Here is a 26,473-nt window from a genome sequence, read left to right as displayed (position 1 = left end):
AGCACTATTGGGTCGATTCAAACCACCAACCTTTTCATTAGTAGCCAAGTGCAAGCTTGAATTGTGGACTGGTTATCTATCATTCAGCAGTCTCAGAGGGAAGGAAGTATGGTCAGTGCTATGCAAACTTCTAAATTTTTCCCACAAAAAAATTCTAATTGAACTATTATTTAATGTTGGAATCATAGACTAATCAGTGAATTTTTAAGTGGGAAGTGACCTTAGACATCACTATGAACCTAATATCAGGCTTACAAACACTTCAATATAAAGTATTTTTATTTTTATCACTCATGCCATACCATTGAATAAAAAGCTGAATATTTGGAACTTTGATTTTAAATGTAATCATGACCTTTAGAAATAAATTTTCTTAAGAGTTATTCCAAAATCTGGTTTAAAAATAGACCAAAGTGTAAATAAAATGAGCAAATGATATTTTAATTTCCAAGGATCATTGATAAGGAAAGTTTTTACTTTGCTTTCAGTCTTAGAGAAAAGACTTCACCATCTTGTATGTGATGTGTCTTTGTGGATTGCTGATATCTTCATAGAATTTGACTGGAATTTCCTTCTCTTCAAAATGAATAGGCATTTTCTGGCTCTCCACAGTCATGAGCTTCACTTCCAGGGGGCCCAAGTTTACATAATCCTATGATATAAAGACATGGAAAAGAAGAAGCTATTCAGCAAGTTGCCAGCCTTGCTAGATTAGGTTCTTCATTATAGTTGGTCTTTATATGTTGAATTTCATTATCCTCCTAATTGCCTGATTGCTATATAACACATGAAATAGAAGAACCACTGTAAATAAAAAACTCAGAAAACTTATATCCCCAGTGGGGCATGACAGACAAGATCTCCCCAAGAGTAGTCAGCAAGAGGGTTACGGGGTGGGCAGGGGGATGAGGCATGGTGTACTGGCTACAGAGAAAAAAACAAAAAAACAAAAACCAAACCCAATGCCATCTAGTTGATTCCAACTCATAGTGACCCCCATTGGCTTTCCAGGGCTGTAAATCTTTACAGAAGTAGGTTGCCTCATCTTCTTCCTACAGAGCAGCTGGTGGTTTTGAACTACTGACCTTCTGGTTAGCAGCCAAATGCCTCACCCATATATATCCTCTGTAAGCTCTTTTAATGGTGAAAGAAAGTGTTAGTTGTGTGTGTGTGTGTGTATATATATATATATATATCCCTCTGCTGGTCAGATCATACCATAGCAGAGTTTTCCATGTTATTCAAGAATAAAGAGAAAGATCCACTAAAGCTATTTTGGCTATAAATACTCTAATACTGACCAACTTTTCCACAGGAATTTTGGCTACCATATAGATAAAACTTAACCATATACTATTAAATTCATTATCAGTCTGAGATATCAACTAACAGAACTAGAAGTCTAATTTAAATGAAATTCATATGTAAATGAATGAAATTTCATTTAAATGAAATTCATATAGTCAAATTGGCATGACATTCCATAGCCAATCCTCAAATAGGATTAAAATAGCTCAGGCCCTACCCAATATCCCTTCTGTGGGAAGCCTCTCTGGACTCTTCAATGCATAGCTTTCACTTTTGTGCTTAGTCAGTACTTCCATTCAGCAGACCTTTCCTGAGTGCCCACAGTGTGGTAGGCTTGTACCAACTGCTGGGATACAATGATAAGGTCACAAACTGGTCAGGGAGACAAACACAGGTGGCACATTCTTCTGGTACAGTAATTGTTGGTTTTCTTACCCATCTTCTACTAGCCCATATACAACCTGAGTGTAGGGAATCTCTGAGACTTCCTTATCTCCTGTTCTCCCTCCTTAAATTCCCAAGCCTCTAACAAGTAACTGGCATGCAATTTATCAACAAATAAAAATCTTGGAAAATACGTATTTGAGTTTAGGAGAATTGAAGAAAGAAAAAGGAAGATGATGTTTTATCTTTCAAAAATGCAAATAATTGTATTTAGCTTTCAAAATATATAAATATATCCAACCCACTGCCATCTAGTTGATTCTGACTCATAGTGATCCTGTGAGACAGAGTAGAACTGCATGATAGGGTTTCCAAAGTTGTAAATCTTTACAGAAGCAGACTGCCTCATCTTTCTCCTGGGGAGCTCCTGGTAGGTTTGAACTGCCGACTTTTTGGTTGCAGCTCAAAGCTTTAACCACAGTGCCAGAGATAGAGCTATACTAAATGTAAGATAGAACAAAAGCAGATAGAGGCCCACCAGTACATATTTTAGGATCTTTTAGAGAAGGATTCCAAAGCAATAAATCATGGCCATGGCAGTTCCACCACATCAAAAATCCAGAGAAAGTAAATCCTTTGTTATGAAATGAATTGTGTCCCTGAAAATGATATGTTGAAGTGCTAACCCCTGTAGTTCTAAATGTGTTGTTGTTTGGGGAAATAGGGTTTTTCTTTGCAGATGTTATCACTTAGGTTAACAGTGTCATGTTAGAGCAGGGTGGGTCCTAATCCTATATGACTGGTGTCATACAAAGAGTACACACAAACAGAGGCACATAGAGGGAGGACAGCATATAAGGACCCATCTACAAGCTGAGAAAAGTCAAGGAATGCTCAGGGCCACAGAAATTTCAAGAGACAAAGAAGCTTCCTCTAGCACTGACAGAGAGAGTGAGAACATAGCCCTAACAATGCCCTGTTTTGGGCTTCTAGCGTCTAAACTGTAAGAAACTGTAAGAAAATAACTTTCTATTCCTTAAAACAACCCACTTTCTGGTATTTTGTTCTACCAGCCCTAGAAAACTAAAACAGCCTTTCATTTCATTTCATACCAAATGGTGTGCAATTTTGGGATTTCATAGTCATTTGTCCAGCTGGCTTAAGGTCATCATGACATACCAGTAGTCATGACTCCAGTAAGCTCACGGGGGTATTTTCATGGTCTAGAGACTAGAACTTTGGTCCCTTAAATGGTTGCTTGATGGTAGCAGGACTGAGTTGCAGTGAGTTAAAATGTTCTCTGTTGGTCTCTTAGTTTCTTCTGCTTTCTTACAGTATTCTTTTTCCTATCAGACTTTAAAGTACTCAGTAATATCAAGAAGGAAGATAGCAAGGGGTAGATGTGAGGATAACTGGTATACACCAAAAAGATGTTTTAACATTAAAAGGTATGATACTTCAAGTTTCAACAACGGCAGTTTGTGTTTTCCAAAGATGTCCATACTAATATATATCCTATCCCACATGGTTTTCTTACAACATGATGCTGACCCTCTTCCATCAAGATGTAGGATCAAGATGTACTTTCCCCTTGGGCAGAACTTTGTAACTGCATTAACCAAGAAAATATGATGGAAGTGATGATGTTTGATTCCCAAGGCTATATCTTACAAGGTAATGCAGCTTTCATCCTGTTTTCTGAAGTTGCTTGCTATGAGGGAAGTCAGACACCATAAAAAGAGATACTCAAGGTGCCCTGTGGAGAAGCCCTAATAGAGAGGAACTGAGGCCCCCAGCTTAGCCAATACTTAATTTGCCAGCCATGTGAGTAAGCTACCTTGGAAGTAGATCATCCTGCTCCAGTCAGTCCTTCAGATAACTGCAGCCTCAGCCAACATATGACTGCTACTGCTTGAGAACCCAATAAAATCCTTCCTGAATTCTTAATTGACAAGCCATGAAAGAGAATAAGTGATTATTTTTATAAGCTACTAAGCTTGAGGTGAGTTTTTGATATACCATTATATAACATAAATAGTGTACTAGTAATGGGAGGCCTATAAATGAATATAAGGAGCTCTGGCGGTATAGTGGTTAAGGCATTTGACCATTAACAAAAAGATAGGTAGTTCGAACCCACCGGCTACTCTGCAGAAGAAAGATGAGGCAGTCTGCTTCTGTAAAAAGATTTACAGCCTTGGAAACCCAATGGGGGTTGCTATGAGTTGGAACTGAGTTTGGCAGTGAGTTTTTTTTTTTTTTTTTTAGTAAATGAATATATGGAACAAACTGGGCATAGGTAGGACTAAAAGTGGTATCCAATGAGATGTTAATGGAGGGCCAATGTTTTCTGATAATTGCAAACAGAATTGGCGTAGTGCCTAAGGCACTTAACTGCTAACCAGAAGGTTGGCAGTTCAAACCCACCAGGCACTGTGCGGAAGAAAGGCTGGGCAATCTACTTCCGTAAAGATTTACCGCCTCAGAAACCCAAAGGGGGTCACTACGAGTTGGAATCAACTCAATGGCAGTGAATTTGGTTTTTCATATTTTAAATTCTTCATTAAGTAATAGAACAGTACTCTCTTAGAAGTCAAAGTTCTGTTCCCATGAACCTTACCTTGAAATCCTGCTCATCTTCATATAATAAGTATTTCATTTCAGAGGCTCCAAATTCTATGCATGAACTCTCCTCTTCATCTGTCTTCAGATGGACCGCTCTGATGCTATCCTCAAAGCTAATATGTGAGGCACTGCTCTCAAGGGCTGGACTCATCAAGTCTTTATGTTTTAATTGTTCATGTTGTAATTTTGACTTTGCTTCTGGGATGAGTACAAAGAATACAAAGTTAATTATGTATCTATTTTGAACATATTTTTGTCACATTCCTAATTTGAAAGATGTTTGAGAACTAAAAATGTAGAATTTATTTAAATGTGAGTAAGTCCAATCTTTAGAAACTCTTAAGTTGCATTTCCTTCTGTTAACTAAGTTTCAGTAATCATATGGAACCATATATGTGCATCAGAATTTTGATTGGCTAAATTGGAGCCCAAATCATGCCAGTGTAGACAATACCCTACTACTCTCTCTACCATTACTTATTTAATTCACTGTGATACATGATGACTTTGATTTGATTTTGAAATGGAACTCTGAAAATGTGACTAAAGAGGGGAGAATGGTTAAGACAGGCTCTGAAAGAAGAGAAATATGAAGGAACTGGCATGTATTTATTCCCTGAATAGGTCTTGAATGTGAGGTGCCTGTACATAGTAGATGCTCAATAAGTGTTTGGTAAATTAAAAAAAAAAAAAAAAGTCTTTGTCACCATTACAATAAAATAATACCATTAGGTATTTCTGGAAACTCCAAAGCAGTTTCTTCAGGTGGCACTTGCTGTCCAGCTGCTTGGGTAAGAAATAGCCGTCTAAAAGAACAAATAAGAAAAGTATTTTGTCAGTCAACAAATATAATACTACATGCTCACTAGTGTCTGCTATGTGCTGGAGACCCAGAGGTGAAAAATGAGACACAATTTCTACCCTTGAAGTTTCCTCCAGGAAACCCTCCCTCACCTCCTAAGGCTGAATCAGGTTCTGTTTCTCTATGCCCTGTAGCAGTTCTCACACTCTGCTAATTATCTGTCCTTGTACAAAACATGACTTTTACATGTTCACTGGGGACAGTTCACCTCTATTTCTCACCACACTACTAGCAATTATAAAGGACTGAATTCTCAACAAAGAAGTAGAAAGGGCAGTTGCCATAAAATATTATATTTCTTTGACTTGGAAATACCAAAAATAAAACCCCAAACACACTGCTATCGAGTCAGATCCAACTCATAGCAACCCCTCCTTGGGTTTCCAAGGTGGTATCACTATGGAAGTAGATTGCCCAGTCTTCCTTCCGAAGAGTGGCTGGTGGGTTTGAACCACCTGCCTTCTAGTTAGCAGTCAAATGCCATAGGCACTATGCTACCAGAGCTCCCTGACTTGGATAAGAAGTGTATCAGACAATTGAGGGTTTACACATGTGCCTGTTTCTTTATGCAGATCTTTCTAAAATGTCCTAAACATTTGCACCAAGAGTTTGTAGTCTAGTAAAAAAAAGCAAACATTAAACAAGTAAACACAAGTGTAATAAATGCTGGTTACAAAGGAAAAGTTCAGAGTGCCATGGAGGCGTATAAGAGCAGCACCTAACCCAGTCCTTATAAATATAGCCCATACTGTTTTTTGCCCTTAGGTAAATTTAAATTTTATCTCTCATAACTCAGAAGCAGGACTAAGCATTTTGTTGACTCTCCTAAGAGAAAATCAGCCCCTCAAGCCCTGACAAACAATGATGGATCTCTGGGGAAAACTGAGGATAGAGTTAAATTGTGTACTGTACAGCCAACAATAAAAATGTTCCTCCTTTCCCTTCTTGTCCTTGCCAAGTTCTCTCAGGCCTATGAAAGAACTCCCTTTTGTTATATTATTAGCATTTCACACCTATGTCAGCTCCAAATCAGATTTACTAGACTAAGCTGACTGAAGCAGAGAAGTGTGGCTGGCAGTTTGAGGATAGCTCTGTCCCAGGATTTGGCAAAAGGAGGAAAGTAGAAAAGAGGGAAATAGTTTAACAGTGGTTAGAAGGTATAGAGCCAGTAACAGCTGGCAGAAATTAGACATAATCACAATACAGCTGCACCAGATGGTGAGGATTAGAGAGGGATAGGAGTGTGGTGCTGGAGATCTGATCATAGAGAGGAGGGCTGGCAGCAGAGAGCATGTCCGTCTGGGAGGATAACAAGGCACCCACTCTTAAGGCCCTCAAGGGCATAAGCTCAAGAGACTGGAAGTACAGGAGGCCAGTAATCAAAAAAAAAAAAAAAAAAGAACCATCCTTCAGCCTGACCTCCAGGTCACTGATGTGTAACTCTCCCAGGCAGCATACAATTGTGGAAGGTAGGTAGGTGCCCTCTTTCTCTATACTACTCCACCCAGCCTTCAACTTACAACATAACTGTACCATCTCCAAGCTTCTCCAATCTTTTATCCTGGTACCATCACATAGCCCAGCAAACAACCCGTAAATAACCAGTATCCACCCTCTTTGGCACACTTTAGAGAGTTTGTAAAGAAACTCTTTATTGCAGCTCAAAAAGTGTTTTTCCACACCCATACAAGCAACAGGAACTACTTGAGTAGAAAATTTTTCCTTGCTCTCCCACTATGTTCATCTTACTACCTGCTTTAATTTCTAGACTCTGAATATTCTCTCCTAAAAAAATTTAGAAAGCAATTTGACTCTTGCATTAACTATGGAAGCAAACAATCAATACTGCAGCTCATAAGGTAACCAAAAGCCCAGAACACCTCCAGGAAGCTTCTGAAGAGTTGACCACTCTCTCTTTGCACTAACTCTGCACCTCATACATCCTTCATTACATTATAATGATTTTTCATGTCTCCCCTGGTGTTCTTTAAGTTCCTGAAGGTTGGCTGTTGAAATGTTCATGTTAAGTGTTTACTATTATCACTATAGTGCACTGCTTGAAAAGACAAAGCTTATGCTGTAATGCTCTTACACCTTCACCATGGCTATTTTGTTTCTTTTTGACTATTGTAGGAGCTCTGGTGGTGTAGTGCCTACGGTATTTGACTGCTAACGAGAAGGCTGCTTGTTCAAACCCACCAGCCACTCCCCAGAAAGAAGCTTGGGCAATCTACTTCTGTAGTGATACCACCTCAGAAATACAAAGAGGGGTTGCTATGAGTCATATCCGACTCGACTGCAGTGAGAGTTTTGACTCTGACTGGAGCATTGAATAATTAATCCTCTCTTTAAAAAAAAAAAAAAAAAAAACATTTACAGGTATAAATGTTTACAAAATACTTTCTAAATGTTAATGACTTTCACCTGGATATGTTGAGATCCACAAGTCTACAGCTGAATAGTTGATTAATAAGCACCAAATTTTCTTCTTCCAGCTTGTGAATAGCATTTTCCAATTTTTCAACTTCCTTCTTGTGCACTGCAATCTGTTCCCAGAAGAAGAAAATAGATGTTGGTAGTTAGTAACTTAATTGTATTTAGCCTTCTTTAAGAAATTCAACTTCTAACAGTGCATTTGCCTGAAGGTAAGGTCTATCACATTATGTATTTACGTTAACACTTACATAATGTAGGGTTTACATTATGTAACATTTACATAATGTGGCCTTTACATTATGTAAACGCCACATTATGTAACTTTACATAAAGTATTTTGACCTTTGTCCTTGGTTCCTGAGAGAGAACTCTAAACCTGAGAATTTCCTGAGTAATTTAGGTGCCTTTGTTATCTAGAGGCCTCTAGACCACACCTGGAAGTTTCTGCTAAGGAGGTAACTCAGGTGGGGGAAACTTGAAAGACCAACTTGTGAGATAAGCTGACCTTAGGGAAGATGGGCTGATTCAGTTATCATGGCATTGTAATGAGACCTCATAAAGGCTCTGGACATGGAAGTTCCAGGGGCTTTCTGTTTGATGAAAGACCTAAATGCCATGGAAGGGTAGTGCTTCACTTTCTGGGACATGGGAACTCCCATTGGAACTCTCCCCTATCTTGTGCTATGCATCTCTTCACTGATATATTTTTGCTATAATAAAACTGTAATCCTAAGTACAGCACTTTCTGTGAGTTGTTCTAGCAAATTATCAGACTCAAAGGAGTAGTAGAATCCAGCACATCAGAAGTGAGGGGGCCTGGGAACTTCTGAGCTTATAGCTGGTAGCCTGAAGGGACAGAGAGAACCGCACAGTGTGCAGTTTATAGCTGGCATATCAAAGAGGTAGTGATAAAACCTTGAATTTGTAGCCAGCAATTCAGAAGTGAGAGTGTGGTGGGGACTCCTAAGGTTGCAGCTGGTGTCTGAGGCCTTGGGAAGACATGTCAGTCTGGAGGGTTATGTCTTTTAGTTTGTGATATGTGTCCTAGCTCCAGATGGTTAGGATCAAAGGAGGAAGTGCTGTATGTGCAGCTGATGTCAGAACAGAAGGGAACAGACTGTGCTAATAGGTTAATTTGGATCGATGTATTTTGTTTCAGAAAAGTAGAATTTTGATTTTTCCCTTACACTGGGTTTGTTTGTTCTAAGAAGGAATGAGTGGGATTCTTTTCTAGATTATCAGTTGAACTTGTTTGCATGGTTAGGTAGGTATTACAGAATGGCAGGTGTTGTTCCTTCCTACCCTTCAAAAGCACTGCTGCTATATGAGTTAGAGGCAGAGATAAATAACAAAATATAGATAATTAATTTAGCAGCATGGCATATCAAGTATTAACTGAGGGTCTTTCTAAAGTTAATTATAAACAATAATAAAAATTAGTAACACTAGAAAGAATACTATAGAACAGTACTTTTAAAAAGAGAAATACACGAGACCAGAAGAACTAGCTGGTGCCCAGCTACCAATTGCCAACCACTTGGGAAGGGATCAAAATTGGAGATCTTGGATCAAGTGGGAGGAAAAATGTGGAACAAAATCCAAAAACACAGTAATGACCAGAATTACTGGTCAGATGGAGTCTAGTGGGACCTCCAATGCTATGGCTGTGGGATACACTTTGGGCCTGGAATAAAACTTACTCCCAGGGGCGGGCTCTCAGCCCAATAGTAAATAAGATGTATATACAGACCACTCAATCCAGGGTGATGCAACCACATACTCTATAGAGATGCATCCCTTGGAGCAATCGACCATGGGGCATCAGAGGGGCAACATTCACACAGAGGAAGTGCAGGACACACAGGAGTGCATAACTATGAGGGGCACAGTGTGGGAGATGGTTACTGGGAAGATAGGGAAGGAGAGTGGGTTAGGGCTGGGGATGGTAATTGGGGAGTGAATGTAAATGTACACAAAATGCTGATGCAAAACAAGTTCTGCTCTGTAAACTTGCACCTGAAGCACAATATAAATAAATAAATATAATAAAAAAATACAGACTTACTAGCTCTATCCACCTCTATAATACAATTATGAGTTCTCTGAGTGCTGGTAGGTCTGAGAAATACAAAGTAGAAGAGATACTGTTCATTTATTAAATTGTATTGTATGCCTACTATATGTCAGAAACTATATTACATTTTGGGAACAACATATCAACAAGATACAACTTTCAAGGATCTCTTAGCATAGTGGAAAAGAAGGCGATGAAAGCAGAAAACACAGATGCTGTCTAGGTGATGAGGGAGCAAAGAGAGGTTCACCTTTATTTGTACCAGGTGTGAAGGGGCAGGAGAGAATTAACAGAAGAGAGAACATCTAATCTGGATCTTGAAGAGGGAGTAGGGACAACCTAGGCTGACAAGAAAGGGTGCATTCTAGGCAGAGGGAAGCACCTGTGCAAAGGCATAATTACTTTGGCTTAGCTTGATACGAAGTGGGAGCCAGGGAAAAGTAGGAGAGAAACTGGAGAAACAGGGAAAAGCCAACTAATGCTAAAGAGTGTGAATATTATCCTGTAGGTAAAGGAAGGTTGTAAATAGACAAAGCAAGCTTAATTAGCATTTACTGGAGAAATATGGCTCTGGTGGCTTAGTGTGTAAGGCATTTGACTGCTAACCGGAAGACTGGCGGTTCAAACCCACCAGCCACTCCTCGGAAGGAAGGCTGGGCAATCTACTTCCTTAGTGATACTGTCTCAGAAACAGAAACCCAAGGGGGGTTGCTATGAGTCGGGTCTGACTCGACGGCAGTACATTGTGTTTTGTTGTGTTATGTATGAACAAATATGCTGGTTCTGTTGCTAGAGTCCTCATCAGTCTTTAAGGATTATATTTTAATAACTTTTTATCTAAAAAAGACTTGATCATGGGAAGATCATGCTGCTAGGTAGAACCCCAGTTCACTTCTTTGCCAGCTTAAAGTAGCATAAGTTATTCAGGTTGTGGGGTCAGGAGATGTTCATGCTCAGAGGTCAGGACAGTAGAAATGATTTGCATAGAGAATAAGCAGGAAATGACAAGCTGATGAAAATTCTAGAAAGATAAACTGAAGGAAGATATGAGTCTTGAGGGAATGTGATGAAACAGGAAAGGCACAGCTATTAGTGGTACCACCTGAGAAACCCAAGAGGGTCGCTATGAGTCAGATCTGACTCCATGGCAGTGAGTTTGGTTTTTTTGGGGGGCGGGAATCACTTGTCCAGAGTTATTAAGAGTGTAACTGAGATGAGCACTTGGAAGGAGATGACTATCATTATTTTTGTCCTTTGGAATTGAGATTTAGTCATCGTATTTTGGAATCTTGAAGCATTCGATATATTACCACATACTTTTCTCTATCATATAAAAAACAAAACAAACTAACAAAAAAATTGACTGCCATTGAGTCAATTCTAACTCATAGTGACTCCCGAGGCTGTAAATCTTTATGGAAGTAAATTATCCCAGTAGATTACCTCATCTTCCTTCTGCAGAGCGGCTGGTGGATTTGAATTGCCAACCTTCTGGTTAGCAGTTAAATGCCTGAGGCACTGTGCACCTGAGCTTCATCCACATAAGTACTATATTAAATATTTAATTTCTCTCTATGGGCAAGGCTCTGTGCTAGATGTAGAAGGATATAAAAGTGAATAAGGCATGGCCTTTTCCCTAAGGAGAGTTTACAATCCAGTGAACAAAACAAAAAATCATAATAAAAAACAATATAAATGTCACAGAAAAGGCTCAAATATTGCCTGTGGCTTCGAGTTAGAAAGAAAAGCATATATTATTTACCTGCTTCAAACAATTTAGCAAAACCATTTAAGTCCATAACACTAAATTACAAAGCTAGAGGTTGATGCTTTAGGATCTAAAATGTTGAGAGAGATCAATTTGATTACAAGCTTGAATGCCTTAAGGAAATGTTTATAATTTCGAATTGTCAAAGGAAGAGAAAGAAATTATAGTCAGAAGTTATAAACAAAAGGAATTAATACAGCATTTGGAAATGTTTGACCTATAGGCTTAGCATGTTTGGTGGGCAGCACTCATAGTTCTTCGTCTCTTTCCAAAGTTGGGAATGAGGGCCCTTTTGAGGAGTTATATCCAATCTTTCAGGTTAAATGTACCGTTGGACATTACTACTCTTACAGAGTACTAAATATGGCTCTCATCAATTGCCATCCCCTTCCCAGTTTATTGAAATGTTAGGGAAATGAAAACTAGTTCCTTTTTATACCATATAAATATCTTTGGATTTCTGGAGTAAAAAAGTGAAATGAAAGAAGTTGAAAGCCACTTTCTCCTCCCCCCCCCCCAAAAAAAAAAAATTCCCAAGAAATGCATACAGATATTGTTGTGTTGTTGTTGTTATGTGTTGTCGAGTAGGACTGGACTCAGTGACCCCTTCTTGGGTTTCCAAGGTGATGATATCACTATGGAAGTAGATTGCCCAACATTCCTTCCCAGGAGTGGCTGGTGGGTTTGAACTGCCAGCCTCTGGTTAGCAGTCAAGTGCCTTAGGCACTATGCCATCAGAGCTCCGATATTAGGAAAGATTATTTAGTTAAAACTATTGTAAGTCATAGGACCTCTGGTGGCGTAGTGCCTAAGGCATTTGACTCCTAACCAGAGGCTGGTAGTTCAAACCCACCATCCACTCCTCAGAAGGAAGACTGCTCCCTTAATGATATAATCTTGGAAACTCAAGGAGGGGTCACTATGGGTTGGATCTGAGTTGATGGCAGTGAGGGTTTTTTTTTTTTTGGTATTATAAGTCATGAATGTCAGAAGAGACTCTGAAACATAGCAAGGATTGTGAGGATGGCATAGGGCTGGTCAGTGTTCCTTTCTGTTGTACAAAGAGTCAGAGCCAATTTGATGGCTCCTAAAACAACAACAATATTATAAGTTAGGGACCTAAGATCTTCAATAAAATATGTGTTATTTATATATTTTCCTGAAAGGTCCAAGTTATTCTTGTGCCTCCTCACATTTGAAACTGATTGCTAACCTCTTTGAATCCTTTAGTCTAATTTCTCTGGCTCCCCATTGGTTGAGTTAGTCTAAGTCATTTGGAAATTTCAGTTTTCTTCATTTTCCTAATATGTATGCTAAATAAAACCACATAATGAAAGTCAGACAATGGAACAACTCTATCTTTTCCAGGGATCCAATAGATTTCTTCTATATATCCTTTCCACTATCAAGCCTTCTTTAGACAAAAGTTATCAAAATATAATGTGAATTAAGCTTTTGGTTATTATTGAGAGATCGTTAAATAGAGAAATAATTTCAGGAGTCCCATTATTAAATATCCCTTGTTACCCATTCTAAACCTTCCCCGAAGAAATTAATCAACATGTATTGTTTTATTTCTAGGCAATTTTCAATTCTTGTGATAATATTTATAATCGGAAATGGTTTTAATTAATCTTGTGAGTAAATTTAATAATGCTAAAATGAATATTTACTGAAATAAAGAGAAATTAAATTTAATTTCTTAAAATGATTTGTCCTTTATTACAAAGTTCTTTTACTCATGATTCAATTAAACTCAACTTTTTCTCTTTTAGTTTCACTGAATTATGAGAAGTAAAAAATAAAACAAAATGTAATTTATGTCTTGCATAGGAAAGGTTAAGGTACTAAAACAGCCTTTCTTGTAAGTCAAATAAAAGTTTTTGTAGACGTTTTCCCTAGCCCTAAAATCTATGACATTTTACAGGATCTAAATTATTATGTTTGGATCATGCCATTATAATTCATCAAAGTATAAGAACTAAATTTCTCCCTAACACTCCTTAACTATTGAGTTCACCTTGAGTTTTTAATATCTGTTGGTATTTATTTTTTTAATTAGTGATCCATTCTGGTTACTTTGTGGGAATAGTGTACACTCCCATGCACCATGAGTTTATAAAGGCAACTAAAGGAAATTGTCGGTATCACAGAATGCATACTGATTGTAAAGTCCTGTCTCCTAGAGTCATTAACTCTTCTCAGTCAAATAGAGGGCAGGGAAAAGTGAAGAGTAGAAGCTGACAGTGACATTTTTACCTTAGGTTTCTGGGCAGATAATGAAACAGGAAAGAGAGAAGGAGAAATTTGATGAATCTGATATAGGTATGTTGAGTTTGAAGTGTTTGGAAAATACATGTGGAAATATTTGGCAGACACATGAAAAACCGGTCCAGAACTGAGCACATACAAGTTAGTGCCAGAGATGTACACTTGAGAATAACTTGCTAACAAGAGCTTCATGTGTTTACAGTGAGTTCTCTCAGTAGGTACTGAGTTTTTTCTGACAGATGGCATTAAGGTTGTGTGGCTACTTGTTTGGATTTAAAGGGAATTTCAAGTAGTACAAGAGTAGTTGGGCTAGTTAAAAATGCGCTACAGCCCTCAGAGACCAGAAACACTCAATCTGCTAAGAAATAGAACTCAATGCAACTGAATGTTAGTTGAAATTGAAACACAAATTCACTTAAAGGTGAGTGTTCCTGAAAGTATGAAGAAATTATAAAGACCTCAGTTCAAACCAACAAATAGACACAGGTCAGAGTAAAATGAAATGACTGCAATCATGATACCTGAATGTGGTTGCTAACTAATGTATATGAAGAAGGATTATAAATTGGTAAAATTGGTTTAAAGAGAAACCTAGGGAAGAAATTTCATTACTTTGTAGTTTTATCTTATACATAATCAAAATGATTAAGATAAATAAAACTGTTGGGTTTCACTTCATTCTTTTTTTTTCCTGCTTAGGAGTATTAAAGACTATATATTTAAAGTTATAATCATTTCCTAAATAATATGACCATTTCCTAAATAATTAAGATATGACTGTTGGTTTATAAAATACTCAGTATAAGAAACCAGGATTTAATGCTCATTCATTTTACATATTCATTTATGAAGTCAGCAGTTTACTGAAGAAGCAGATCAGGGTGAGGAGGGCGCAAGAGAAGGATGTGTATTAAAAGTGCAGAGTTGCACAGTGGCTTGGAGAATTAAAGGAACTTGAGTCAGTTCATGGGAGCTCTGGTGGCATAGTGCCTAAGGCATTTGACTGTTAACCAGAAGGCTGGCAGTTCAAACCCACTAGCCACTCCTCAGAAGGAAGATTGGGCAATCTACTTCTGTAGTGATACTGCCTCGAAAACCCAAGGAGGGATTACTATGAGTTGGATCCAACTCGATGGCAGTGAGTATGGTTTTTGGTTTTGAGTCAGTTCACAGGGGCTTGATGAAAGGGGTTTCCTGGAGAAGTAGGTTGGGGTCACATCTTGTGTTCGTACGAAGAAATTTAGACTCTATCTAGTAAGTAATGGAAAGTCATTGAAAGATTTTAAGCAGAGGATTGACATGAGCTAGTCTATATTTTAGAAAGATGGCTGTGAGGCTGTATGGAGAAGTTTCTTCTAGAGGAAAGAAAACCAGTTAAGATGCAATTGAGAGAGCTTGGGTGAGAGGATGGGGGCCTGAACAAGGTGAAGGAATTAATGAGAGGTGATCAAAAGTAGAATTAATGGGACATAGCGGCTTTCTGGGTGTGGGAAGTAAAAAGCATATTTCTGAGATAACTCTCAAGGTTTGGTTGGGGTGACTGCATAATGTTAGAAACCTTAATTGAGACATAGGAGAGGAGGTAGTTGAGAGGAAAGGGAAAAGTGATGAAGTCATTTGAAAAGTTTGAGATTTTTATGGTGCATTTAGGTGGAGTTGAACAGCTGGTTACTAAATATGTGGGTTTGGAACCTGAAACTAAGATCAATTTCAACTTGGAGGGGATGCTTTTTACGTGTGTGTCTTAGTTATTCTGCTATAGCAGAAATACAACAAACATAAATAAACAGGCTTTAACAAACAGATTATTATCATTATTATTTTCACAGTACAGGAGGCTAGAAGTCTACATTTAGGTACAGGTACTAGAGGAAGGCTTTCTCTGTTGGCTCTGGAGGCAGGTCCTTATCTCTTTTCAGCTTCTATTCCTTGACAATCATGTGACAATCATCCCCCATCTCTCCTTGCTTGCTTGCTTGCTTGCTCAGCCTGCTCATATAGTTCAAAAGGGACTGACTTAAGATACAACCTACACAAATCAAAAACCAAACTCACTGCCATCAAGTCAATTCTGAATCCTAGTGACCCCCACTGGGTTTCCAAGGCTATAAATCTTTATGTAAACAGACTGCTTCATCTTCCACAGAGCAGCTGGTGAGTTTGAATCACTGACCTTTGGTTAGCAGCCACCTTAACCACTATACCATCAGAACTCCTTAACCTACACTAATACTTCCCCATCAATATAACAAAGAAAACACATTCCCAAATGGGAATATAATCACAGATATAGGGGTTAGGATTTACAAAATATTACAATACATATTCAAGGGGGACAAAATTCAGTCCATAACAACATGCAACATAATTATCATTCCCAGACATTACTTCACTGGTATACTGGGTTGTAACCACTATTTCCTGTCTTCCTATTACTAAGTTTACTTTCTTGTTTTGCTGGAGTACATTGTTAAGTAAATGGCTAAAAAAAAAAAAAAAAAAAAAAAGATTGAGAGCCCCTACATTTCTGAAAATAGCTTTGTTTTGCACTTAATCTAGTTTAGCTGAGTATAGAATCCAGGTTGAAAATAATTTTCCATCTAAACTTTGCTACTGAGCAGCTGGATGCCAGTTTGGTTCTTCTTTCTTTGTGGGTAACTTGCCCCACTCTCTGTCATTTCCCACTGGAAATTTTAAGATCTTACTTTTGTTCCTCATGTTCTGAAAACTCACATTCTATTTCAGCATTCAGACATTACCTTGTATTATTTCATTGATGATTTCCTTCCCTTTATTTTCCCTACTCTTCCCCCCGCCCCAGGATTCATATTAGCTGGGGACTGCAGACCCTATGTTAGTATTCTAAATCTCTTATTTTCCTTTTCTTTCTTTCTTTTTTGGTATTGTGGGCGTAACTGTTTTGAGAGGTTGCTGTTTCCTGTTCTATACTTTTTGTCTTTAAGCATCTTACTCACAAAATAAAACCTATTCTGTTATTTTTTATTTTATAAATAGAAGACTTTTCAGTTCCCTGTATTTTTCTCTTCCTTCCAGGGACAGTTTTGTTGTTGTTGTTTTTGTTTGTTTGTTTTGTTCTGTTTTTACTGTTAATTCAACTTGGTCTTTCTTTTCTATTGTGCTTGTTGTATTCATATGCCTGGTGATTTCTGGTATAATATTTAAGAAATGTCTAGGGAATGGTGTGGATTTTCTCTACTGTTGTATGAATAGGTTTGTTTTCATGTCAAGTGCCTCCTCAGTGGGAATGCAGACTGGTGGCTCTGTATGTGGTATGGGAGGACAGGAGGACCGGCAGACTTCATTTTAGGAAGAGAAGGCAGGAGTAGACTATTAGATTGTGCCCTCCCAAATGTCAAGAGAGGAAGGTTTGGTGTTGGCTGCAATGTCCAAAACGCCAGAGCAGTCTACTTCAAAAGTCATTAGTGCAGGTGGCAGGCCACACACTCCCTTGGCAGCTGAGAGGGAGAAAGGATCCAGAGGAAACCCCATGGATCTGAGCCCTCTTTAGCAACATATCCTACAAGAAGTCATGTAAGGCCCACCTCCCTATATATACATCAAGAATCTATCTTGGAGTGGAGAACAGGAAAGGGATGGAAATCTGAAAAATGGAGGAGTTATCCAAAAGACACTGTCATTCTAAAGACATAATTTAAATCATCAGAGAATGAGGTTAGAATGATCTAGCCTTACCCCTATCACCCAGGAGAATGGGAGCTCATAAGGAAGAGCAGATCAATTTTAGGACATAAAGAAGCTTTGCACATTTGAGTACAAGAACTCCTTACTTATTGACTATCTCATTATCTGACATTTTGTATTTATGACAATACCTACTACCCATTTCCACTGAGTAGATGCTGACTCACAGCTACCCCCATTGGGTTTCCAAGGTGGTAAAACTTTACGGAAGGAGACTGCCCTATCTTCCTTTTCTGGAACAGCTGGCAGGTTTGAACCACCAATCTTCTGGTTGGCAGTCAAATGCCTTAGGCAATGCACCATGAGAGCTCCTTTTCACCATGATAGTAAAGAATCTATTGTCCAACTATTTTGTGTGTTATCGACATACACCTGGCAGTAATGAACACTGAGTGTGAGGTGAAAGTAATGCTGATTGTGATGGTTAAGGTTATGGGTCAACTTGGCTGGGCTATGATTCTCAGTGGTTTGGCAGTTATGTAATGATGCAATTAGGCATTTATGTAATAGTGCCATCAGCCTTCATTTTGTGATCTGACATGGTCATCCTCAATTTTCACACAATGCCAATTTTTGCATAATGATCTGGTCTTTCAAACCTAACTATGTTGATAAGTGAGGAATAAGCGTATATTGTGTGAATTGTGACCTCCAAAAAAATATTTTTGGTTGTTTTCAGATTATTTCTGGTATTTGTTGAGTAATAGCTTATAATAAGTATAATCTCCATTTAAATGCCATTTTACCTTAGTCAATCACAGTTCCATGCTTTTCCCATGACTTCAGTTGTGTAAATAGCAGTCATTTCCAGTGCAAAAGAGATTGTTTTAAAAATTCCACTTACTTCTTTTTTTAGCCAGTCATTCTCCCAGATCTCTCGATAGCTGCCCTTGTCAATGAACTTTACAGCATTCTAAAAGAAAGTTTCTATATTAGGGAAGAGTTGTCACATGGTGATTCACAATTTTAGCAATGGTGATGCACAATGAATTTATTTGATCTTTCATTTTAAATTATATTTTACACTTACTTTGGGAACTTACCTAAAAACTTTTGGTTTTGTTGTTATTTCTTTGTTATTATCCTGTTGTATTGTTGTTGCTGACTTACACTACCTAATACAGCTTATTTGGAGAACTGGACAATGGTGTGTCACTCCATTCAATTTGGCCTCTGTTATGACTAAATCTGACTTCAATGGTAAAATCAATCATTAAGTGATCTGCTTCATAATTAAGATGGCTAAACTGTAGGAATCAAATATTCTTCAAGTTTCTAGGCACAGACATAATCCAATGTGTAGCATGAATATGTTAACATGAATATATTACATTATTACGTCTTTTTAATTTGAAAGATTTCTGCATGTCAATAATAACAATACACATATTTACAACCCTAAAAAAATAGGTTAAGGGTAGCAGGAGAATCTCCTGAAAAAAAATTTAGAAGAAGAAAAGCAGAAAATTCTTACTTTTCACTAGATTAATAAAATGTTAATTCATTTTCAACTCCTTGGACATTTTCAACTCTGTGTGATAGTTAAGTTTGTGTATCAACTTGGCTGGATCTGGTTGAGTGGCTGGGCAGCTGAATGCGTTATTCCCCATGGTGAGACTGGTAATTATCTCCATGGTGGAATCTATTGGAGCAGCTGAGTAGCTACTTTGGGTATGTGGTCTGCTTCCCGTATATAAGAAACAGCTTTGGGAATGGTCTCTAGCATATGGCATGATTGAACCCTGCATGTAGTTGTGTTGTTTCTAGCAGCCTGCCATGCTCTGCTGACCTTGGGACTTTTAATGGACTTGAATGAATGGCCTGTCATGTGGTTTGGTAACATCGGGACTGTGCATTTTTAGTTGTCAACCTTGGGCTTGTCAGCCTCAGCAGCCAGTAGCTGTCTGAGTGAAGAAAAGCCTCTAGGTTCAGTGGGCCGCTAGCAGGAGGCAGAGCTGAAGCCCAAGGCTGAGGGGCTTTCACCCAGCCCCTAAAGCCTGGCACTTTGAACTTGGACTTAAAGCCTCCAAACTGTCAGAGAATAAACTCCTGTTTGTTAAGGCCATCCCATTTGTGGTATTTTCTTGTCGGAGCAGCACTAGGTAACCAGAACACAGTTTCATGTAGAAAAGCTTTATAGTACGTAACATATCATATTTATCGGTGAGATACTTTTATATGAATGCCAAGTTACAAATTAAATATTCAGTGACTGAAAGACAACCAAAAGAAAAGAAATTACAAAAAATACTCTAGATCCTAAAAGTGTTACTGTTAGGTGCCATTGAGTCATTTCTGACTCATGGAGGCCACATGTACAACAGAGTGAAACAGTGCCCAGTCCTGCACCATCCTCACAGTCTTTGCTATGCTTGAGTCCATTGTTGCAGTCATTGTGTCAATCCATCTAGATCATAAACATGAACATAAGTAATTTAAAAGTTAGGATGCCAAGGGTAAATTTTTTTTGTTAAGTCTTTAGAATTGGAAGAGTTTCAATCAAGAACAAAATTTTTTAAAAATCATTGTAATTAAACTAACTGCTAGAAATTCATGCCAGATTCAAAGAGGACATGGAACAATGTAATTGCTGATGTCAGGTGGATCTTGGCTGAAAGCAAAGAACACCAGAAAGATTTTTCCTGTGTTTTAATGACTATGCAAAGGCATTTGATTGTGTGGATCATAAAAAATGTGGACAATGTGTGAAGACTGGGAATTCCAGAACACTTAATTGTACTCATGAGTATGCTGTACATAGACCAAGAGGCAGTTGTTTGAACAGAACAAGGGGATACTACATAATTTAAAATCAGAAAAGATGTGCATCTGGATTGTATTCTTTCACCATACTTACTTGATCTGTTTGCTGAGCAAATAATCTGAGAAGCTGGACTATATGTAGAAGAACGTAGCAATAAGATTGTAGGAAGACTTATTAACATCCTGTGATATGCAGGTGACACAACTTGCTTCCTGAAAGTGAAGATGACTTGAAGCATTTACTGATGAACATCAAAGACTATAGCCTTCGGTACGGATTATACCACAACATAAGGAAAACAAAAATTCTCACATATGGACCAATAAGCAATATCACGATAAATGGAGTAAAGATTGAAGTTGGCAAGGATTTCATTTTACTTGGATTCACAATCAATGCCTATGGAAGCAGCAGTCAAGAAATCAAATGATCTATTGCATTGGATAAATCTGCAGCAAAAGACTTCTTTAAAGTGTGTAAGAGCAAATACGTCACTTTGAAGACTAAGGTGCACTTTACCTAAGCCACGGTATTTTTAATAGCCTCATATGCATGTGAAAGCTGGACAATGAATAAGAAGACCACAGAAGAATTGATGCATTTGAATTTTGCTTTTGGCAAAGAATGTTGTATCAGAGACTGCTAGAAGAATGAACAAATCAGTCTTGAAGGAAGTACAGCTGGAATGTTCCTTAGAAGCAAGAATGGTCAGACTTCATCTCTTGTACTTTGGTCGTGCTGTCAGAAAGGACCAATTCCTGGAGAAAGGTATCATGCCTGGTAAAGTGGAGGGTGAATGAAAGGGATGTTTGGAATACATTAAAGACCCTCAATGCAATGGATTGACGAAGTGGCTGTCACAATGAGCTCAAGCAGAGCAACAAACGTAAGGATGGTGCAGGACCATGCAATGTTTTGTTCATTGCTTTGAGTTAGAATTGACTGACTGGAACCTAACAACAGCAACTAAACTAAGACTAGACCTGTATTTTGTAGGAACCAGGTACTTTTATGGGCGCTCTGGTGGCATAGTGCATCTGACTGTTAACCAGAAGACTGTGGTTCAAACCCACCAGCCACTCCTTGGAAGGAAGATTGGGCAATCTACTTCTGTAGTGATACTGCCTTATACTCCAACTACAAGTAATCTAAAGGTGCTTCCAGCAAATAACTTCATTTGTAAGAAAACAGTTCAGTACATAACTGGAGTTAGTTGGCTAGCAGCTTAATACACTAACAATGCAGCAATGTTTTTCAAATTTGACTACATTTTAGATTTTCCTGGATATCTTGAAAAATCCCCAAGCCTAGGCAACAAAACAAACCCACTGCCATTGAGTCAATTCTGACTCATTCCAAGGCTAGAAACCTTTACAAACGTAGATTGCCTTATCTTCCTCCCACAGAGCAGCTGGTGGGTTTGAACCAGAGCTCCTTATCCAGGCCAATGATATTAGAAGCTCTATGGATAGGACCCAAGCACTAGCATGTTAAAAAAAAAAAAAAAAAAAAAATTACTCTCATATGTTTTCAACACACGTTGTAAAGTACAAAGCACTGAATTACAGGAAGCTGAAATACATGCTGAAATAGTCAGATAAAATGAAAACTCTTTCAAGCATGCAGGATACAGGATTATATGAGGAAAAAAATACATAGCATAGTGATTAAGAGCAATGATCTGAAGGAGGCCCGCACCATCCTTACATTTGTCGCCATGCTTGAGCCCACTGTGGCAGCCACTTTGTCAATCCATTGCATTGAGGGTCTTTAATATATTCCAAATATACCCTTTCATTGACACTTTACCAAGCATGAAATCTTTCTCCAAGAATGGTCCTTTCTGACAACATTACCAAAGTACATGAGATGAAGTCTGACCATTCTTGCTTCTAAGGAGCATTCCTGAAGACCTCTTGAATTGAATCCTGATTCAATCACTTTTCACTTTCTAGCTCTGGTCTCTATGCCTCAGTCTCATTATAAGCAACTCTCTACTTTGTAGAATTGTTGAGAGACTTAAAGGTGAAGTATTTAGAGCCATTTCTGGAATAATCCTCATCATATATGCTTGAAGTCTTTATACTTGAAGAATATTTGATATGTATTTGTGTTTTTTAAATAATTTTTTAATCATATAGAAATTCAACAATTTCTACATGGACAATTCAGTGATATTGATTACATTCTTGAAGTTGTGCAACCACTCTCACCCTCCTTTTCAAATTGTTCTTCCCCTGTTAACATAAAATCACTGCCTCCTAAGTTTCCTAACTAATCTTTCCAGTTGCTATTGTCCATTTGATCCCATATAGATAGTTTTTTAAAGAGCATGTTTTAAATAATCGTAACTATAATCAGATCACATCATGGTTGATTTCAACATTTAGTTCAATTTAGTCACAAAATGGCCAAATGGCATGGACAATCAATCTACTGGTCAGTTCTCTAAAATCCTCTGTATTTGTGTAAATCATTAAAAATCATGCAGTTGGCTAATAAAACTAATTCTTCTCACTGCCGTGAAGTCTGATCCAATTCACAGCGACCCCTTCTTGGTTTTCTGAGGTGGTATCACTACTGAAGTAAATTGCTCAATCTTCCTTCCAAGGAGTGGCTGGTGGGTTTAAACAGCCAGCCTCCTGGTCCTCCTGGTTAGCAGTCAAATGCCTTAGGCACTATGCTACGGGGGAGGTGGACAACCAAAACCCAAACTCACTGCCATCAAGTCAATTTCAAGTCATGGTGACCCCCTTTGGGTTTCCAAGGCAGTATCTCTACGGAAGTAGATTGCCCAGTCTTCCTTCAGTGGAGTGGTTGGTGGGTTTCAACTGCCGGCCTTCTGGTTAGCAGTCAAATGCCTTAGGCACTATACCACCAGAGCTCCTTAACTGGTTAATAGTAACACTGAAAAAACAACTGATCCAATGGGGAAACAATAAGCCATAGCTGCTGAAATTCAGTGAAGAACTCTAGAAAGAACTAGACATTTATAATTCTGAAGAAGAGATGTCCCAGACAAAAAGTTAATTTCAACAGGACCCTCAGTGATTTAGGAGATTGTCTGAAGATAGAGGAAGGCCAATAAAGAAAAAGGAAAATGAGGTATTTTGTGTATACAAAGAAATGAGAAGGCATATAAAATTGGAGATTCTCTTTTTTAAAAAATGTATTCCAAATTTTTAAAGCAGTAGCAACAAAGTGTACTTTCTCAGGTTTAGGTGTGTAAGAAAGTGCTTCTAGACAAATTACATTCTATTCTGTCATTCATCCAAACTATTCTGATAATTTGGTATCATCATCATCATTATACTTGAAAAATAACAATGTAATGATAATTTATTGAGCTCTTGCACCTTCTGAGGAACTATATTACTTAAATTATCTAATTTAACCTTTACAGCATCTCTTTAAGGTAAATACTGTTGCTGTCTCCATTTTATAGATTAAGAAACTGAAGCTCAGAAAAATTAAGTAACTAATTCAGATTATACAGCCAACAATTTGCAGAACTGGGATTTAAACTCAAACTGCCTAACTTTAGAACCCAAGTTCTTAACCATTATAATTTATCACGAGAAAAAAAAATGGAGCTAAAGTTATTTTTTAAAGAAAATGGAAATATACCTGTGTGGCCCATTCCTTCTTTTGGTCCAGTTGCAACAAAGTTTCTCTGATTATTCTCTTTCTAGCATCTTCCAGAGTGATTTTATACTGGTCTTTAAAAAGAAAATTAGAAGCCTTAGCAAGGCTGATACTAGGTAAAACTGTGATAGTAAATTTTATTTTCCATAAACTTTACCTCTCTTTCCTCATTTTTTTTTTTTTCCTGAAATTTCAGGGCACATATATACTAAAGCATCTAGTTCCTCAATTAGAAGACAAACTTCAATAACTCTAAGAAAACCCCAAACCCATTACTGTCAAGTCAATTCCAACTCACAGTGACCCTACAGGACAGAGCAGAAATGTCCCTTAGGGTTTCCAAGGCTGTAAATCATTGGAAGAAGACTGCCACATCTTTTAAACTCAGAGTGGTTTGTGGCTTCAAACTAGTGACCTTTCAATTAGGAGCCAAGTTCTTCTTCTTCTTCTCCTCCTCCTCCTTTCTTCTTCTTCATTTTTATTATGATTTGGGTAAAAGTTTACAGAGCAGATTCATTTTCCACATAGTAGTTCATACACATTTTGTTTCATGACATTAATTCCCCACAATGCAATGGCTCTCTTCTCACTTCCTCCCCATAGTTACCTCTTCCCTGTGTCTTTCCCTCCCATGTACTCCTGCCTCCTGAGCTGTCTTCTTCTGCAAACACTGCCCTTCTGTTCTTCCATGATTGATCGCTCTAAGGAGTGTATCTACCTAATGTAAATGTTCACGCCATATGCCTGCCTATTATTCGGCTGGAAGCCACAGGAGTGGGTTCAATTCCAGACCTGAAGGGTTAACTAGGGACCATAGTCTCAGGGGTCTCACCAAGCTCCATCAGACCAACAAACCTTTCTTTTTTTTTTTTTTTTTTTTTTTTTTTTAATTAGGATTTGGGTAAAGATTTACAGAGTAAATTCACTTTATCCAGGATCTCCTGTACCAATCCTCTCTGAGTGGTTAACAGTAGTAGCTAGGCACCATCTAGTTCTTCTGGTCTCATGGTCATATAGGCTGAGGATTGCGTGGTCAGCCAGTCTCTTGCACTAAATGTTTCCATGCATCTTTGGTTTTCTTCATTCTTCTCTTTTCTGGACAAGGAGAGACCCATCGTTGCATCTAGATGGCCATTTGTAAGCTTTTAAGACCCCAATTGCTACTCACCAAAGTAGGATGTAGAACAATGTTTTTGTGTAGTGTGTTGTGCCAATTGAGCTTGATGTCCCCTGTGATGATGGTCCTGAGCCCACAGGTCCAACTACTTGATCCCTCAGGGTAGCTGACTGTGGCCAAGAAGCCACAACAACCTTGCCCCTTGTCACCTCTACTATACACCTGGACATTCTTACAGCTCATACAAATAAACATGTAGAAACTTTGTTAACCCTATACATGGTCATGGGCACAGTGCCCCCTGCCTAGACATACCTGATCATTCAGCCTGTCCACCCATGTATCTACCTGTAGATCAATGCTTGCCATCACTGACAACATAGTGCTGTACATGCAAAAGGGTTTATCTTTGTTGTCTGTACCTCCCATGTACCCCTCTATGTCTTCCTCTTCCTCAGTGCCACCATGTTGATCACTCACTTTTGGTACATTGCCCTTCCCTTCACCCAAATCAATACTTGTCTCTACCTATCTAGCAGTGTTCCCTCTCCTCTCCTCCCCTCCTATCCCTGGTAACTAACAAAGAAAGCCTTCTTCCATGTGTAAACCTTTCCTTGACTTTTTAAAATAGTAAATTAATACAATATTTGTCCTTCTGTGACTGACTTATTTCACTCAGCATAATCTCCTCCAGGGAGCTCTGGTAGCGTAGTGCCTAAGGCATTTGACTGCTAACCAGAAGGCTGGCAGTTCAAACCCACCAGCCACTCCTTGGAAGGAAGATTGGGCAATCTACTGTGGTGATACTGCCTCAGAAACCCAAGGAATGGTCGCTAGGAGTCAGATCTGACTCAATGGCAGTGAATGAAATGTCCTCCAAGTTCATTCATGATATGTGGTGTTTTGCTGATTCTGCATTATCCTTTAGTGTTGCATAGTATTCCATTGTATGTATGTACTATAGTTTGGTTAACCATTCTTTTGTTGATGGGCACTTAGGTTGTTTCCATCTTTTTGCTATTCTGAGTAGTACTGCGATGAACATGGTGTGCATATATCTGTTCTTGTCCTGGCTCTCACTTCCTTAGGATATATATCTAGTAATGGGATTGTGGATCAAATGGTATATCTAATTGCAACTTTTTAAGGAATCACCATATTGATTTCTGCAGTGGTTGTATCATTTGACAGTCCCACGAGCAGTGTGTAAGACTATCAATCTCTCTACAATCTTGCCAGCATTTGTGATTTTCTGTATTGTTGAACTTTGCTTTTAGTGCTGGGGTGAGATGGTATCTCATTGTTTGGATTTGCATCTCTCTAATGGCCAGTGAGTGTGAACATTTCTTCATGTGTTTGTTGTCTGTCTGAATATCTTCTTTGGTGAATTGTCTATTCATGTCTTCTGACCATATTTTAACTGGATTGTTTGTCTTTTTGTTGTTGAGGTGTTGGAGTTTCCTATAAATTTTAGAGGTAAGTCCCTTGTCAGATAT

The 26,473-nt window shown here is 38.3% G+C and overlaps 1 protein-coding gene across 1 annotated transcript in view; it reads right to left on the bottom strand.

Annotated features, from left to right (window-relative positions):
- Positions 1 to 490: 490 nt before the first annotated feature.
- CCDC83 (coiled-coil domain containing 83) overlaps positions 491 to 26,473 on the bottom strand; it is a 107,498-nt gene continuing 81,515 nt past the window's right edge. The window contains exons 5-10 of the mRNA XM_007946261.1: positions 23,843 to 23,934; positions 18,296 to 18,364; positions 7,604 to 7,725; positions 5,044 to 5,123; positions 4,313 to 4,515; positions 491 to 652 (exon numbers count right to left, since the gene is read on the bottom strand). Coding sequence (XP_007944452.1) covers positions 491 to 652; positions 4,313 to 4,515; positions 5,044 to 5,123; positions 7,604 to 7,725; positions 18,296 to 18,364; positions 23,843 to 23,934 — 728 coding nt within the window. The remainder of the gene's footprint in view (positions 653 to 4,312; positions 4,516 to 5,043; positions 5,124 to 7,603; positions 7,726 to 18,295; positions 18,365 to 23,842; positions 23,935 to 26,473) is intronic.

This window comes from Orycteropus afer, unplaced genomic scaffold, assembly GCF_000298275.1.
Source record: "Orycteropus afer afer isolate SDZICR_OR568_19922 unplaced genomic scaffold, OryAfe1.0 scaffold00154, whole genome shotgun sequence".
NCBI classification, from domain to species: Eukaryota; Metazoa; Chordata; class Mammalia; order Tubulidentata; family Orycteropodidae; genus Orycteropus; species Orycteropus afer.
The sequence above is the reverse complement of the archived record's forward strand: the minus strand, read 5'-3'. Positions and strand labels throughout refer to the sequence as shown.